At 26.1% G+C, this 17,293-nt stretch overlaps 1 protein-coding gene across 1 annotated transcript in view; it reads left to right on the top strand.

Moving 5' to 3' along the window:
* Nucleotides 1–17,293, top strand: part of LOC129975939 (coatomer subunit alpha-like) — a 32,545-nt gene that overhangs the window by 4,034 nt on the left and 11,218 nt on the right. Inside the window, exons 2-7 of the mRNA XM_056089236.1 lie at nucleotides 6,896–7,280; nucleotides 10,471–10,642; nucleotides 11,640–11,960; nucleotides 12,624–12,825; nucleotides 14,182–14,321; nucleotides 15,886–16,110. Coding sequence (XP_055945211.1) covers nucleotides 6,896–7,280; nucleotides 10,471–10,642; nucleotides 11,640–11,960; nucleotides 12,624–12,825; nucleotides 14,182–14,321; nucleotides 15,886–16,110 — 1,445 coding nt within the window. The remainder of the gene's footprint in view (nucleotides 1–6,895; nucleotides 7,281–10,470; nucleotides 10,643–11,639; nucleotides 11,961–12,623; nucleotides 12,826–14,181; nucleotides 14,322–15,885; nucleotides 16,111–17,293) is intronic.

The following is a 17,293-nucleotide window of genomic DNA, read 5'->3' as shown; positions in this document are numbered from 1 at the left end:
CATTTTATTAATAAATAACAAAATACTTTTTTCAATTTTAATTGTTTTTTTATTTTTTAGCCATTAATTATTATTAAATACATTAAGAACATCTTTAAATCTTCCATGAAGTGATGTAACTTTAATATATTAAACTTGAAAATCAAAAATAACAGATCACTCACTATATTTGACTTAAAATCTAAAACTAAATAAAAAGCAAGCCTTAAAATACTTTTTTCATAGATTTTTGTTATATTGCCCACATTTATTCTATGAAAAGTACTTTCAAGAGTGATAAATTAAACTTCTGGATCTCAGACGGTTTTTCCAGAATGATAAAAATTAAAAGAAATATTCAGAACATCCCTTTGGCATTTATTTTCGTCCTGTTGAAAACCAAGGGACCAAGGGAGGGAAAATATGTTCCTTTTCAATGCTTCTTACTTCTGTTATTCCATCTACCTGGTCCACATTCTTCCTAACCCATCTTGTGACACAAATTTTTCTTGAATAGATTGTTGTCATCTTGTCTTTCTAATGTAACTGAGGCATCTTTTAACAACTTCCCCACATTTTACTGATTGATTTGACTATAGAATTTCTGTTAAGAATGTGGACAAGTTAAAAAACTACTTTCACGAAGAACAACATATGCACCTTTTTATACAAGGCACAAATACTAACAGAATGGAACCAACTTATGTGGAATGTATAAGTTTTTGAGTTCTTTGTTAATATTTTCATTTTCAAGACTTCTCGAATGATAGGAAATAATTGACATATTCCATTTATTTTTGTCATTATGCAAAGAATGTATGCAAACTATTTCTGATCAAATACTTTTAAAAATCATTGAATTATTTAAAAAAAATGTTTATAGTAAAAATTAAAAGATTTTCTGCAATACTGTATGTGTTATAATTATTAATCTTAGAAATTGAATTATTCTCAAAATTTCTTCTGGAAATTTAAAAAATATTTATGTGCCTCAGTTCATCAATAACGTTCAAGTAACTTTTATTTATAATAGTATTCATTTATTTGAATATTTAAAGTACACATGTAAATTGGTTCTTATTGTTAAGTTCTGAACCCACAACATTAAGTTATGATAAATACAAATAGTTAGAAATTGTATCAGCCTTTAAGGCATTTATTTATTTTCATATTCAATACTGTTTCATGCAAGATAATTTAATTGCACAGTTCAATTTATTCATTCCATTTTTTAAAGCAATATCAATTAAACATTTTCCTTCATCAAATTTTGTTGAATATAAATAAGTGCTTCTATAATAATTTACCAGGTAATTAAATACATTTTCTTTCGTTCAGATGCATAATATTTTTCAGTAGTCTTTATTACTGCTATGCAATTTTTTTTTTATCATTGTGTTTGAGTAAAACTTTTTACCCTTTGATGGATTTTTAATGTATATTTTAAACGTATGTAATTATATAATCCAAAAATAAAATTTTTGAAAATACTTTTTTATGCATATAAAAGAAAGTTTTTTCTATTAACCCCCCCCCCCCCACAAAAAAATAACAAAGGTGAATTAAGGTATGTAAAAAGCATTAAAACATTTAATACTCACCTGTATTCAAATATAGTGAAAAAATATTAAACTGTGAAAAAAAAACTTAAAAGTGACTACTTTTATCAAGATACTTTAAATAAAAACATTTATACCAAAAAAGTATAAAAAAGATTTAAAAGCACTTTTACCAATATTAATTGTAAACAGTAATAAATAGATAATTCAATCCAAAGATTTTCAAATTTGCCTTCAACTAAATATTAAATGTTTGGCAAAAAATCTTTATATAAAGTGTAAGTAAGTTAAAATTGCATTTATAAATAAATATAATTTTTTTTAATTTATAAGGATTTTTTTATTTTATTGCATTTTAATAAAAGTATTATTAAAAGTTTATACACACTTTTTCAATATGTCATCAACCAAGTACCATTTTGCAAAATCCTTTCAAACTGCTTTTTGCGAACTAATCGCAATCATTAACCATTAAGGATCGCTGTAAACATGTGAGATTTCCTACCTTTAATAAGTATAATTGTTTTTATTTAGATATTAAATTTGCAGTTAAATAATCAAATATTCAAATCAATGATAAAATATATAGTTTATATCAATTGATCCAGAAATTGAGACTTCTTATAAAGAACATTATTTCCCTACCTTGGGAGTACATTCTTCAAAATGGAGGAACTACTCAAGTTCAGTGAAAACCACTATATAACCTTAACAAGCAGCTGACCTTGTTTATTACAATGAAGGGGGGAAGACACTGACAACGTTCTACATTGAAGGTGGTTTTAAAGTAGTTTTCAGAGAGTAACTTTCTATGTCCCCAAGGTGGATATCAACGAATGACTTCCTATATCCCAGCCGGTATTCAAAAGATTCATGATAATTTTCTACGTTCCAACCAGTTGAAGAGTTAGAACGTATTAGTAAAATTAAAAACAAAGATTATATTAAGTTTTTTGAAACATTTACAATACAGGATAAAATATTGATTGGCTTTTTTAAATGCATTCTATAATTATGCTTAAATATAAACATAATTTAAAATTTTTTTGTTGCAGCCTGAAATTTTTTGGTTATTACATCAGTGCCACATTTTCAGAAATGATGTATCCATCCAAATTGACTTGTAATTTGTTAATTTTAAGAAATATTGAAAAATGTCAAGATTTTTATCTTTATTCCTATAAAAGTTGACTTAGTTTTTGGTAATGGCAATTTTTATTATTTTTATTTTTTGATCAAACAAAAAGGTATACTTTATTTTAAAGTAAAACACATTGGGCAAATTCATAAATATTAAAATTGAAAAATATATGCATTTAAAATAATATGTAAATTTTGCAATGGAAACTATGTATTATTTTGAAACAGAAAATATATGTTTAGAAAATACATGATATCCACAGGCATGCATGCAATCCTGGGCAAATATGCTTACTTTTTGCAGTAATTCACTCATCTGATTCAGAGCGTTTGTGAAAAAGGAATATGCAAATTCAGTATTTTGTTATGTGGGAAAATTATAGTCTGTGCAACTTGGAAGTTACAGTGAAGACAGAGTTAGAGCAATTAGGAAATTAATTTAAGAGTGTAAAATAAAAATTAATATGTACATGAGATAACAAATTATTCTTCCTGTGTGTCTGTACCTCTAATTTAACTTCTTTCTTTTAACATAAATTATTATTCAGTGGTTCAGAAAAAAAGTTAACCATCCAGAATCGGAAGCTTTTTTTCCCCAATGCATGTGTGTTTGAAGCTTGAAGTTATGGATTTTTCTTTCTTTTAAATTTTTCTCCCATCTAGAATTTCTGAATTTGTCAAAATGTAGACTTTTTATTTTTCTCTGATTTGCTTTACATCTTTTGATGATCAATTATATGGATATGAAAATAGAATATCTTTGAATATTGATGAAACCATGGAATTTAATTCTTATTAAATACAAATATTTATGAAATTTTAGGGACAATTTTTTGAATAGCTTGAATACTGATAAAATTTAAATTCTGTGCCTTATTCAGGTTTTACAAGCATTTCCTTATCTCCATCATATGATGATAATATATCTACTTTATCTCGAATCTAGTATTTAAAAGATAAAATGGAAAATTGTCTACATCAGAATGCCTTATTGATCATATTGAATTTTCTGCTCTTTGTATAAATAATTTTCTTATGTAGCTGCCAAAGAAAATGTGTTATTACACTATAAGATTTGGTAATACCTGCAGATTTGATTATATGATTTCTTTTTTAAAATGTAAGCACATGCAAACTCTGGTTTATTTATAAGTTTGATTTTATTTTGGTTTACACTTAAACATGAGTCTTAGAAGCTGTAAAATATTATTAAAACACTGAAGAAAGGCAAATTTAATAGGCAAAAATCAGTTTTAAAGTTTTGAAAGATGCTTAGGAAAAAAGGGTAGATTGTTTTAAGATGCTCAGCATGCTTGCATATGTTTAGATGGTCAGAGCATTGTTGTTAAAGATTACTTTCTTGGAACAATAACAGAAATTTGTGAGTATTAAAGGGCATTTTTTTGGAAAATTGTTTAAGTATACGAAATATAATTATCAGCAGTTCAAAATACAATCAAATCTTCCAATAAGTACACAAAATATTGTCAAGATCCAACATTATGGAGCTGTCCTGAGTTGAGGAAAAAGCTTTTATGCTCTCATTTACCTGAATTCTGTAATTATTAATTACATAATCATGAATAAGTGTTCTTTCACATCTATGTATGCAGATATAAATAATTCGTGGGACATTGGACCTTATTGCTTCAAAATTCATCATCAAATATACTAACTAGTTTCATTTTATTATAGCAAAACCATCAGATGTTGGATATGGTTAGTGAAGCCAATACTATACAAATATCAAACTAGTTATGAAGTTATGTTAAAACTGGATTTAATATAGCAAATCCAAAGTAGATGCTGGATGTCATCAGTGGAGCCAGTATTATGTAGATGCCCAGGAACGCTGTTTGTAACATGAGGTTATGAGAAAAACGAATATTCTGTTTGTTTCGTAAATTTATGTGCACAGTTTTACTTGCTAATTCCTCAAATTCTTCTGAATAGTCCTACAAAAGATCTGAAGCTGATATTTATGGATTCTGTTTATGCACATGAGAAGACATACTGTTTCAAACATAAGAAATGAAGTGCCCGCAAATTATGCTCAAGAGTTCCGAGTTTTGTTGTTCAATTATAACTAGCATATGAATTCTGTTCATGTGATTCCTCTTATATTGCATATGTATATAGGAATAACACATGGATTTTTTTCCCCTTCAGGATGTGAGTCACAACCCTCTTATATTGGGAGCAAAGCTGATTTTGTTAAATTAATTAGAATTCCAGATTTAACTTTGCAAATGATTTTAATGCAGTCAGATGTTAGGCCAGAAAATCTGCCCCCACCCACTCTCAAAAGAAAAACTTTAAAATTGTCACCATTGAGGAATTGGGAAATTTCTTGTTTCAATGACTCAATAAAGTTCATGGAACAAAAAAATTTTTTTTTTTTAATAAATTGCCTCTTTTTCAAAGAGAACAATATAAATTACTTCTTAACTTGTATTTCTAGGATTCTCTACTTCAAATGGTTGGATAGACTGCTTTAAGCTTAGATGCAGTTTATCCCATAAATTTATGATGAGTACTGCAGTCAATACCAATATTGTCTAAGAATTGGTGGATAAAAACATTACTGTCCTTGATACAACATTATTTTTGTAAAGGCATTTTCATTGCTGATGAAACAGGATTATTTTACAATTTTTTTTTTTTCTGATAGAACTTTGGCAATAAAGAGTGAACTTGTCATGATGGGAATCTATTGAAATTGTGATTGCTGTTTTACTATGCATTAATTCATATTGTGTGTGTGTGGGGGGTGGGGTTAACACCATTAGTTGTTAGAAAATCTAAAAAACAAATTATTTTAAGAATATGAAAAACTTTCCTCTGAATGTTAATCAAATAAAAGATCTTGAATGACAAGAATAATTTTTGAAAACAAACTTTACAAATTGGACGGAGAAATGCACTCGCAGAAATTAACATTCTTTATGTTTGTTGATCAATGCAAAGCTCAATTTATAAATTTAGAATTACGAAATGGAATTTCAAAATCCTCTGAAAATTGCAAAAGCAAAGTTTAACTATATGATTTTGGAATTATAAGATTAATTTAAAATATACTTTTGAAATCAATTTCTGAAAAATACTTTTTTAAATATAGAATCTAGAGGCAAGAAAAAGATGGGGAATATACTCGAAACCCTCCATATGATTTCTTCAGCATAAAAGAGAATCTTCATGCATGAGAGTAAATGTATCCTCAGTTCCAGAATTTAATAATGAAAATTCTAATAGAAGAAAAAAAAATTCCTTCCTATTTCATATGACTTGGAGGATTATATAGTTTATGATATAAATGTCCTTAGAGATTCAGCCTCTAAATGATTTGATAGACTTAGAATTAGATGGTTTAAATGTTGATCAAGAAGATAATGAAGGACATAGAATCTTTCGTGATAGTGAAAGCATTCCTTTCAAATATTGAAGATCAAGATAAAAGATTGCAAAAACTTGTATGTATTGAGGATTCATTATCAATTTGCATGTAGCTGATAAAAACTGAACACCAATTTCTTTAAATAATTTTAAAAACTGATTCTGAACTATTGTGAAGGAAGAAATAATAGACATGTAATTAAAATTATTTTTTATTTCATAATCATTGTTTAGCTTTTCTCATACCCTTATTTAGTATTTTCTAGTATGCAGTTTTTATTTTTTTCGATTGGTTAAATGACATTAAATCGAGCTTATACTATATTGTCTATTTAATATTCTGTTTTTCTAAGTTTGTAAATTAATATATTTTATTATAAAATTTTTGAATTTTCTTTATTTTTTCTACCTTTCTAAGTCTTTAATTGTATTGACAATATTGGTTTGTAGTTTCATGTAATTGGGGCAGCAACCGAAATATATGCAAATGGGCTAATTTTATAAAACCCCAAGCTGTGAAATTAGCGATTTTTTTTTCATAATTTGACACATTTATAATTATGGATACAGTTCTGAGCACAATTTTTAATAGTATGTAATGTGTTTGGAAATACCTGTTTCTATTTTTGTTTTTGTTACTAACAGAAAATTGCGATGCATTTTGTTTAAAAAAACTAAAATACAAAAAGAATGCATATCTTATCTGATTATTTTAGATTCTATCAATTTAAAATAAATGCTGTAAGTTACTTATGCATAAACTAATAATAAATTATTTGTATATTTTTCACTTGTACTGATTCTCTTATTATTTGTTTTCCCAGGTATGGAATTACAAGCAAAGGCGATGTATATTTACCCTTATGGGCCATCTAGATTATATTCGAACAACATTTTTTCACCATGAGTATCCTTGGATTCTTAGTGCTTCTGATGATCAGACTATCAGGATTTGGAATTGGCAATCTCGTGCATGTATCTGCGTCTTAACTGGCCATAACCACTATGTTATGTGTGCTCATTTCCATCCCACTGAAGATTTGGTAGTATCTGCTTCTCTTGATCAAACTGTCCGTGTTTGGGATATATCTGGTCTTCGGAAAAAGAATGTGGCTCCTGGGCCTGGAGGATTAGAAGAACACTTAAAAAATCCTTCACATACAGATTTGTTTGGAACATCAGATGCTGTAGTGAAGCATGTTTTGGAAGGTGACTGATTTTTATTATTAATGCAACATTTTTTTTTGAAGGGTGGGAATAGGAGCTTTATTTATTAACTGTTTTAAGCTTAAATGGCTATATTTCTCATTTTTTAGCAACTTACTTTATAATGCTATAATTTGCCTTATCACTTTTTCTAAAAATTCATAGTGTTTTTAAAATGTGACTTTATGAATTTAAAATTATTTAGAATTTTCTATTTTTCTTTTGTGACATGGCTTTTATACTTGATATGCCTGTACATGTTCTTTGTTTATATATATTATAAATTCTTTCTCCAAATACAATTATTTATGTTCAGTTCAATTTTCTTTTTTTAATGTTTGCTTCACAATGAAATAACCAAGCAAGTTCTTGTAACTCTTAAATATAGTATCTTCTCAATCTTCAAGATAACCTGGATCATTCTGCAGCTAAACAGTTGAAACTAACATAACTAACACATTTTAACAAGAATGTTTTCTTTTCATCTTAATATTCTAATCTCAGTGGAATGCTTAATCTGTCTATTTTAGCTTTAATTTATGAAGATTAAAAAAATGAAATTACATTTATAACTTTCATATCATAGTTTGGATCTTTATTAGTTTATGAAGGTGATATAAAAGTCTGATAAAAACCTTTTGATTGTGCTTGATGAAAAAATTGGCTGCAATCATGATAAAATCTCTATTATATTATCAATAATATATTTTAATGAGTAGCATTTTAAAATGAATATTTGGGAAAATTATTGTACTTTAAATCATTTTTTTAAATTATGCTGTTCAAAACAAATTGCATTTTTATTTTAGATATTTTTTTTATATTGCCTTTATTTAATTTTGTTTTTAGCTATCTATATGGTGTATCAAATGAAAAGGAGACTACAGTTATATGTAAAGAAATTTTACTTATAATATTATGATTATAGTTCATGTGGAACAGAACAACTATTAATAATCAGCATTGGCACTGCAATGCTGATCCCAGCACGTAAAAAGATAATGGCTGACTTCAGTCAGTATAGAAACTTGTGGGGTTGCTGATGGATTCAGTTTTCCATAATGTCTTTTTTTTCTGTTTTAGCATAACCAAGCTTTTTGTGGACTTTGTGATACAGTTCCTTTTCTTTTTTATTGTCCAACAACAATTACAAATATTGTGATCTGGCAGTTTTGTCATTTGTGCTCCTCTACAGATGAAATTATGCACTATTTATCAAAATGTGTGCCTGCCCAGAGTGTGGAAAGCCCCTGATGTTCTGCTTTATAATGTTGATACCATCAGAATATGATACATTATGCAAAACACTGCTCTCTATACATCCTTCATTGTATAAAAATTTGTGAAGCATACTCTTCTTCTATGTGAAGAAATCTGATAACTACTTTTTGTGCCAATCTGGAGAAATCCACAATGCTACAAACTATAAGAACCACACTTCAGTAATCAAAATATTGAGGCAAAACCATTAATTATATATTTGCAGCTAGGAATACGGTTGCACCATGTCAGATAATACATTAACTTGCTAGGATTTGATACTACTAAGTTGTAAGAACTCCTTTTCATTTGGGAACACTTTTTATAAACAGTAAGATAAAAAAAGGCTAATAAAAAAAAGAACATTTCTAGTGGTATGCGCAGTGATTCATGCTACAAGATGGTTTTATACTGTAGATCACGTTCTACTGTATACAATGTATGTACACATACTGTATACAAACTACATTGTTTTTAGTTCTGTTCCATCTTAGTTCTAGATGTAAAGAAAAAGAAAGACTTTATCTCAAATGTATACTTTTATGGGTTTTTTTTTTTAAGATTTAAATATTAGTACTGCTAAAAGGTCTTGTTCTTCTCTTTTCTGGTTTTCTATTGGATAATTATATTATATACTTTGTCATAAACATTTTTAATTATTCTGTTTCGTTTTTTTTTAGTTCCACTTGGCTAATCAAATTTTATTATTACTTAATTTATTAATTTTATTTCTTTTTTATTATTATTATAAATTTAAACCAAATTCATTTCTTCATCAATCTGTGGTTTATTAATGTTCTTCCTTTTTAGAATATATATATATATATATATATATATATATATATATATATATATATATATATATATATATATATATATATATATATATATATATATATATATATATATATATATATATATATATAATATAATATCAAACATTATATTTAAATTTCTCTTTTTCAAACTTGAATGCTACAAATGCCAAATCAATGTTTTAAATTTAATGTTAAATAATTCATAAAATTCTCTAATTGTAATTTTCTTTCTGTCTTCAGCATATATAGAATCTTTTGTTTATTTTATAGCTCCATGATCGATATTTTCATACTGATTCTACTAATTTTTGTTTTGTAATACGATATTAACCTGAAAAAACTCCCTCATAATAATTAGTACCCATCTTCTGCCAGTTGATTCTTGATACAGAATGCATTGGCAATCCGTGCTACAAAGGATGATAGTTTTAATAAATGATAATCTTTGTAGGTCATGTATAAACATACTAATTACAAATACATTTATTTGACAATATTTGTACATTTATTATGCTTACAAACCAGAATATAATAGAAATCCTCAACAATTCTGTAAATTGTAAATAATAATTAGTTTTCTGCAAAGAATTTTGGAAGTATTGCTTAAGGTAATTTGCTACAAGATGATTGAATATAATATTGATAATAAATGATTGAAATAAGGGTGACCGATGCAATGGACAATAGTTTCCTCTATTAATTATACAAATATGCAATGAATTTCTTATATCTTATAAAAATAATCATTTTCATATGGTTAAATAATAATTATAACCATATGAAATAAAAAATAAATAATTATGAATGATATGGGAAAATAGCAAAATATGATTTACTACCGATATTTATATTTATTCTACAAAATATGATATTAAATACTGAAATAAATGTCTAATATAAATATATAATAATATAGTTGATAATTCTGGAAGTTGTTTCTTTCTCATTTTACAAACTAAAAAATTTCTTCTTGCTTTGATGTGTTAAGATTATATAAATTCTGCTTTTTTTTTTTTTTTCTGTTTGAAATGTTGCTACTTAAACAATGATAGAATAATAATGAAAATTTTGTTTTACAATCCGTTTATGTTTTAATCCTCAATCAATTTTTTTAGGTCATGATCGTGGTGTTAACTGGGCTGCTTTCCACAATTCTTTGCCTCTTATTGTATCAGGAGCTGATGATAGACAAGTTAAGCTGTGGAGAATGAATGATTCAAAGGCATGGGAAGTTGATAATTGTAGAGGACATTACAATAATGTGTCTTGTGTTCTTTTCCATCCAAGGTAAGTAATTCCTGAATATACAGAAATACTCATAAAAAAATTATCAAGATATATTATTGATATTTTAAATATATTTATGGCACCAGTTTCTTAAATATGTATTGATGCAAAAATTGCCAATTATGTGAAATGGTATTTGTGTGTGTGTGTGTGTGTGTGTGTGTGTAAATTTAAGTATAATATTTTTCTTTTCAAGAAATTACCATATCTAGAATTGAATTTACATGCAGTGCTATTGCAGTTTGCATTCATTATAAATGTTTTAACTTTGGTGGTTGTGGAAAAATCAAATGTGTGTGTGTGTGTGTGTGTGTGTGTGTGTTTTTTTTTTTTTTTCAGTAGGAAAATCAACATACGTATGATTGTAAATTTCATAAAATAATTGTCTAAGTAAAGCAATTATTAGATATTTAACAAGTATTCCCCCCAAAGTATGTATATATATATATATATATATATAAGAATTCTTTGAAGCATTAAAAATGTTGTAATCATATAATTTTTTTAAATTAAATGTTTCAGTCAACTTCATTTGAGTAATGTTACTCAAGGTTTATGTGTGCTATTGTTTGAAATGATTAACAATGTGTCATAAATGGTTTCTAATTAATTTAAATTATAATATACATTAATTAATATAATTAATTTAAATTCTAATCCTATTTCAGTTGTTCTTCTCTTTTAAGGATATTTGTTAGTTATTTCATACATATAATGTGACATTTTAGTGTTTTTTTATATTAAAGAGCTATAAAACTGTGAACAGTAATATTAATTTAGATTTTTAATTCTTAAATATTAAGCAGACATTTTTATTATATTGTAAGCTTTAAATCCAGTTTTAAAATTATCACATTTCAAGATAAAAATGCATTTTTGGTGTAACATTAAGATGCATATGATTTCTCTCTATTGATCATATTTTTAAATAATGCTTATATATATAATATGTATGTATGTATCAAGTGTAGAATATATGTTTTTTTTATCCTTTTAGGCAAGAGTTAATTCTTAGCAATTCAGAAGATAAAAGCATCAGAGTCTGGGACTTAGTGAAACGAACAACTCTATACACTTTCCGTCGTGAACACGACAGATTCTGGATCATGACTGCTCATCCAAGCTTGAATCTCTTTGCTGCTGGTCATGATACTGGCATGATCATCTTTAAATTAGAAAGAGAACGACCATCATTTGCTGTGCATAATAATTTGCTGTACTATGTTAAGGATCGTTATTTGAGAAGATTGGATTTCAATCAGTCTAAGGATGTTGCTCTCCTGCAACTTCGTGGGGGAAATAGGAGTCCAGTGTTTAGGTATTATATTTATCTTAATTTAAATTTGTATTTCATATACAACATTGCTTTAAGGAGTCATTTTTGTATAAGAAATTTTGATAAGAAAATATAATTTTATAGAGTTTTGTTTGTCATTTGTAATTAATTTTTATATGTTCATAAGTAATTTTTTATGCATGCCTTTTAGCAATTTCTATGATTTTATTTACATTCTTTTTGTACACAAATATTATAGTATTTCTATGCAAACAAATATATGTTTAACACAAAGTGGTTAAAATTGGACCTTGTGCTATTAAAATTTTAACAAACATTTAAAGAAATTATTTTGATTGCATACAATCATTCTTAAATAATGATATTTCAATGCTAAAAAGCATAATTTTTAAAACTTTATTTTGATTTTTTTTATATATTTGTTTCTGAATAATATTTTAAATTTTCTTTTTGCTTTTATTCCAATGTTGTTTTACCAATTGATGCTGTAATAATTTGTTTCATTTGCAAATATCATTCATTATTTTGTGTTTTATTTGAATTACAGTACTAAATGAATTCATTGGTGTTTAGTTTTTCAACTAATTTGTGAAACTGGGTTTTTCACGTTGTAATGTGATTATAAATTGCACTCGTATAATACAGTTTTTCAGAAATGATAATATTGATTTCTTTATTTTTTAGCATATCTTATAATCACGTTGAGAATGCGGTTTTAGTTTGTACTCGTACAAACAATGTTGATAATAGTACTTATGATTTGTACATGATTCCCAAAGAAATTGATCCAAATCTGAATGAAACATCTGACTGTAAAAGATCTTCTGGTTTAACTGCTGTATGGATTGCTCGAAATAGATTTGCAGTTTTAGATCGTACTCATACAGTAAGCTTTTTCTTTTTGCATATTCCTGTTTTTTAAAAATATAATGGTTCTTTAATCTTACTGATTGAAATGAGCATTTGCCTTGATAATGCTTGTCACACAGTTTTTTTAAAAATAAGATTAATTTGAAACTTAATCTTAAGAAGACATTATAGTTCACGATTTCTGAAAATCAAATAATTTTGATTAACGAAACATTTGCTTTTAATTATTGAGTGACTCTCACAGCATTGTGTTTCTTTTAATTATAATTGCTGTTAGTTAAATATGTGTAATGGGCAGCAGATTTTTAAAATTTATCCTATAATTTAAAACTGAAAGTTGTACCAAAAACAAATTTTAGTATAATGTTAAACTTTCTGTGTTAAAAATAATTAGCTGGTTTGTTTTAGATTTTTTTTATATCAATTTTATTAAGCATTTAGTCTTTTAAAATTTGTGGCATTGTCACTAATATTATAAAGTCAGAATTATATTAATTTCATATATTGGACAAGAACAAATTTTTTTTTTAGTTATGAATTGAATTTGAAATTTAATTTTAAATAAAGACTGAAAAATGTTTCCAATCATAAACTTTTTAAGATTAAGGAGAAAAATTGTTATTTTAAGATTTCATTTCTTGTTAATGATATAAAAAATGCTGAAATAATGTAAAAATGTAAACTATATACTAAAGAAAGGAGAGATATAGAATTTTATTAGTTTGTGGAGATGAAAATATCAGACCATTATTTTTTAACTTGATTAAAAAATATTTGTAAAAGATTTGTGCTATAAAAATACTAACTATACTAAATGGTGGAATAAAATGTTATTAGTTAGAATAAGTATTATAAAACTTTAAAAATAATTTTCGCAGTTAACTGCCAAATGGGAAGATTTTTTTAAATGATTTTTTGAGAAAAAGTTTCTGAATCGGCAATGGCTCATAATTTTTAGATGAACTTTATTATTAATTAACAGTATACCCTATTCTCTCTGCTCAGGGAACAGTATACAAATGCATGAAAGTTTTTTGTGTGGATAATAATTTTTTTATTATAAAATACAAGCGCCTATTATGCAAATTAAGGAATTTAAATATTTATTTGCTTCAAATGATGCAGATGCATATTTGCAACTGATTGGTTTTGTTTTTGAAAGTTCATCATGTACATACATGTAAAATTATATTGAAACAGTATTTAATATGTTATAAAAATTATAAATTATTGCAAGAAAAATGATTATTCATTATCTTTATATCTTTTAACCTAATTCTTATTTATTAAAACTGATAAAGAACTGTTTATAAATTCTTAAGCAATTAGTGCTTGTCTTATTGAAACAATGACTTTGTGTAATTTAACATAGCTGGTTATAAAGAATATGAAAAATGAAGTCACAAAGAAAGTGCAAGCTCCACCTTGTGATGAAATATTTTATGCTGGTACTGGTATGCTTCTACTCAGGGATTCAGATGGTCTCATTCTATTTGATGTTCAACAAAATAGGTATTATAATTTTGCAGTCCTTTTCATCCTTGAGAGTGCATATGTATGTAATATAATATGCATCTAATATTTAATTGAAAGCATGTAATATATACTAGTATATAATTTTCATTATGTTAATTCTTGCTACAAATTTGAAATTCTCTTAAGAAATATTTTATTTATTTTAAAGTTATACTGATTGTAAAAGATTATTTGCACTAATTGTTCAGACTGGCTTTTACTGTGTATACATTAGCATTAAAACAAAAGAACGTTCAAATAGCTATCAACTTTTCATAATCTGGCATTTAGTTTCATTATGTTTACTATTTAAATTTTATTAAATTAGCTAAAATTTCTATAGTTAGGCTGCTCATTTATATATTTATTTGGGTATTTTAATAGAAAAATATTTTAGTCACTTTCTTTTGTACGTGTTTATTTCTTTTGCTCACATTTAATGAATGTTAAATTTGTACATAACTTTTTTAATTAGTTATCGTCTCAGGATTTGAAAACACAAACAACAATTTGTATTACTTGTGAATTGGTCTCTGTTCTTAGCTCACATATTGTATTTTTGTTTTATTCTGTATTTTTTTAAATGTTTAAGTGGATAAATACTTCTGAGTGTTTGAAATCTCTTAGAAATGATAGAATTTTTTTTTAAACATGCAATATAAGTTTATTAAATTTATTATAATGTTATTTGAGAAATTTGAATTATAAACAAATAACAAATATTTGAGGCTAAAAATAGCAAAGGTAATGGCTTGTCATGTGAAAATCTCTTGCGATTAGCTATAAAATTTGGTTACTGGAAGCTGAACTACATCCCAAAGTAATTTCAGTGTGAACTCTTTTAATAGCATTACAGAAGTTCAGTAATTGTCTTGTTGCCAAGTGCTTGGTAATATTTTTTCTGTTATTAAACCTGCCACAAAACAATTTTGTTTTAAATTATCTCAAGTGCAAACTTTTGACTTGTATGCAGTTATATTAATGAACCATGTGCATTAAAATCTTACTATACTAAATGTGAATATCTATCTTGACCTCCAAATACTGATATTCAATATGTATGAGACATAATTTTTCATGGATGGGTATATGAAGTGTTTAGGTTATATTTAAGCTTATATCGTTTTTTTTTTTTTAAAGCTTAATTGAACTTTCTATGAAGCTGGAATATAATATAATGAATTTGAAATACTAAAATACTCCTAATTTTTTCCCCAAAAATTGAAAGTATGGAACTATTGCATTTTTTTTTTTTAAAGATGTGAATTTGAAATATACTTCTATGCATTGATACACTTTTCCTAAAGAAAATTCTGTTTTTCATAATTTTACAATTTGTTTTATTTATAGGAGTGATTTGTTGTGAAAGTTGTTTGCATGGTCTAAAATCTTTGAATCATAAATATTATAGCAAGCTTTTTTTTATATTTATTGCAATGTGAAGATTGTGATTTTTGATTTATAAATAAAAATAAATCTTAAAATATTAAATATAGTGTTTATCTCTCACTGAAGTATATTAAAACAATAAATACAATATTTTTATTATTTTTTTTTGCAGATTATTAGCTACAGTGAAAACAGCCCGAGTTAAATATGTTATTTGGAGTAGTGACATGAGCCACGTTGCATTTTTCAGTAAGCATGTTATCACCATATGTAATCGCAGATTGGATGTGCTCTGTACAGTTCAAGAAAATAGTAGAGTCAAGAGTGGTGCATGGGATGACAACAGTGTATTTATATATACAACTTCTAACCACATTAAATATGCATTAACAAATGGGTAGGTTTCCTTCGGCATCTTTTCATGCCAGTTACTTAATAAATTATTTGTAAAGAGTGAAATAAAATTTTTTGACATATTTTGCTTTATTATTCTGATCTGATTATATCTGCCCCCCCCCCCCCAAGTATAGCAGTTTGTTTGAATGTTTACTAGAATGAATAAGGTTAATATGACAAATTTGGAGACATTTATGGGTTTCGTACATTATTTCAAAATCATTTGAGTTAACTGTTCATGTTATTAATTTGTTTACCAGGAAAGCTAATTGTGGCTCATTTCAATTAAGTTTTGTATTCCTATCATGCCCTATTTTTTTATTCTTTTGATTAAAATATTTTTAAACTTATTGACTAAATGGGAATTGATATTTTAAAATCCTCATATCTGCTGTGTTTAATTCATATGCCATTTAATATTGACTTTTCTCTTAAAATGTAAAATTTTATTTAAAAATAATTATGAAAAATAAAATTATTTAGAAAGTGACTTAATTAAAATTGAATGTACTTTCCATAGAAAAGTAAGTGGTAAAGGTAGTGGTGTTTGTTTTCATTATTTTGACAAATTTTTTGCTGCTTTTCTGTTAGTATATGTAAAATAAAATGTATCCATTTGTATGGAGAAATGAATGTGATTGAATTTATTATAAGAGTGTAATTTTTATTACAAGTATTTAAAAAAATTAAACTGTGTTAAAAGTCAAATGAAACAAATGATATATCTAGTATCTAAAAGTTTAATGGATTTGAAATAATGTAAAAATTATTTATGTGCCGTGATTCTTTCAGACGCTATTGATTAAAATCTTCAAAAGTTTTTGTAACCTCTAAACAGCTGACAAAATCTGGAGCACTTCATTTTTACTGCCAGCTCATTCTATTATTCTAATACTTAAGTACATTCTGGGTGAACCCATGCTGAAGACATTTTATTGTTTTCTAAAATACTTAGATTATAGTGAGCATGACTATCTTATGTCATTCGATTACAAAGGAAGTTTATTTCTTATAATCATTTGGCTATATATATGCCTGTAGTAAATGAGATTGATTCTTAAATAAAAATCTAGGATAAATTTTTTAAAAATTCTTTCCTTATAATATTAAAGATTTTCTGATAAATCAACCAGTCAAACTTATGTGATTTTTATGAATGTTAATATTCTTCTATTTTGTAATAG

This window comes from Argiope bruennichi, chromosome 7 (genome assembly GCF_947563725.1).
Source record: "Argiope bruennichi chromosome 7, qqArgBrue1.1, whole genome shotgun sequence".
Classification (NCBI taxonomy): Eukaryota; Metazoa; Arthropoda; class Arachnida; order Araneae; family Araneidae; genus Argiope; species Argiope bruennichi.
This window is presented reverse-complemented; position numbering and strand designations above follow the sequence as displayed.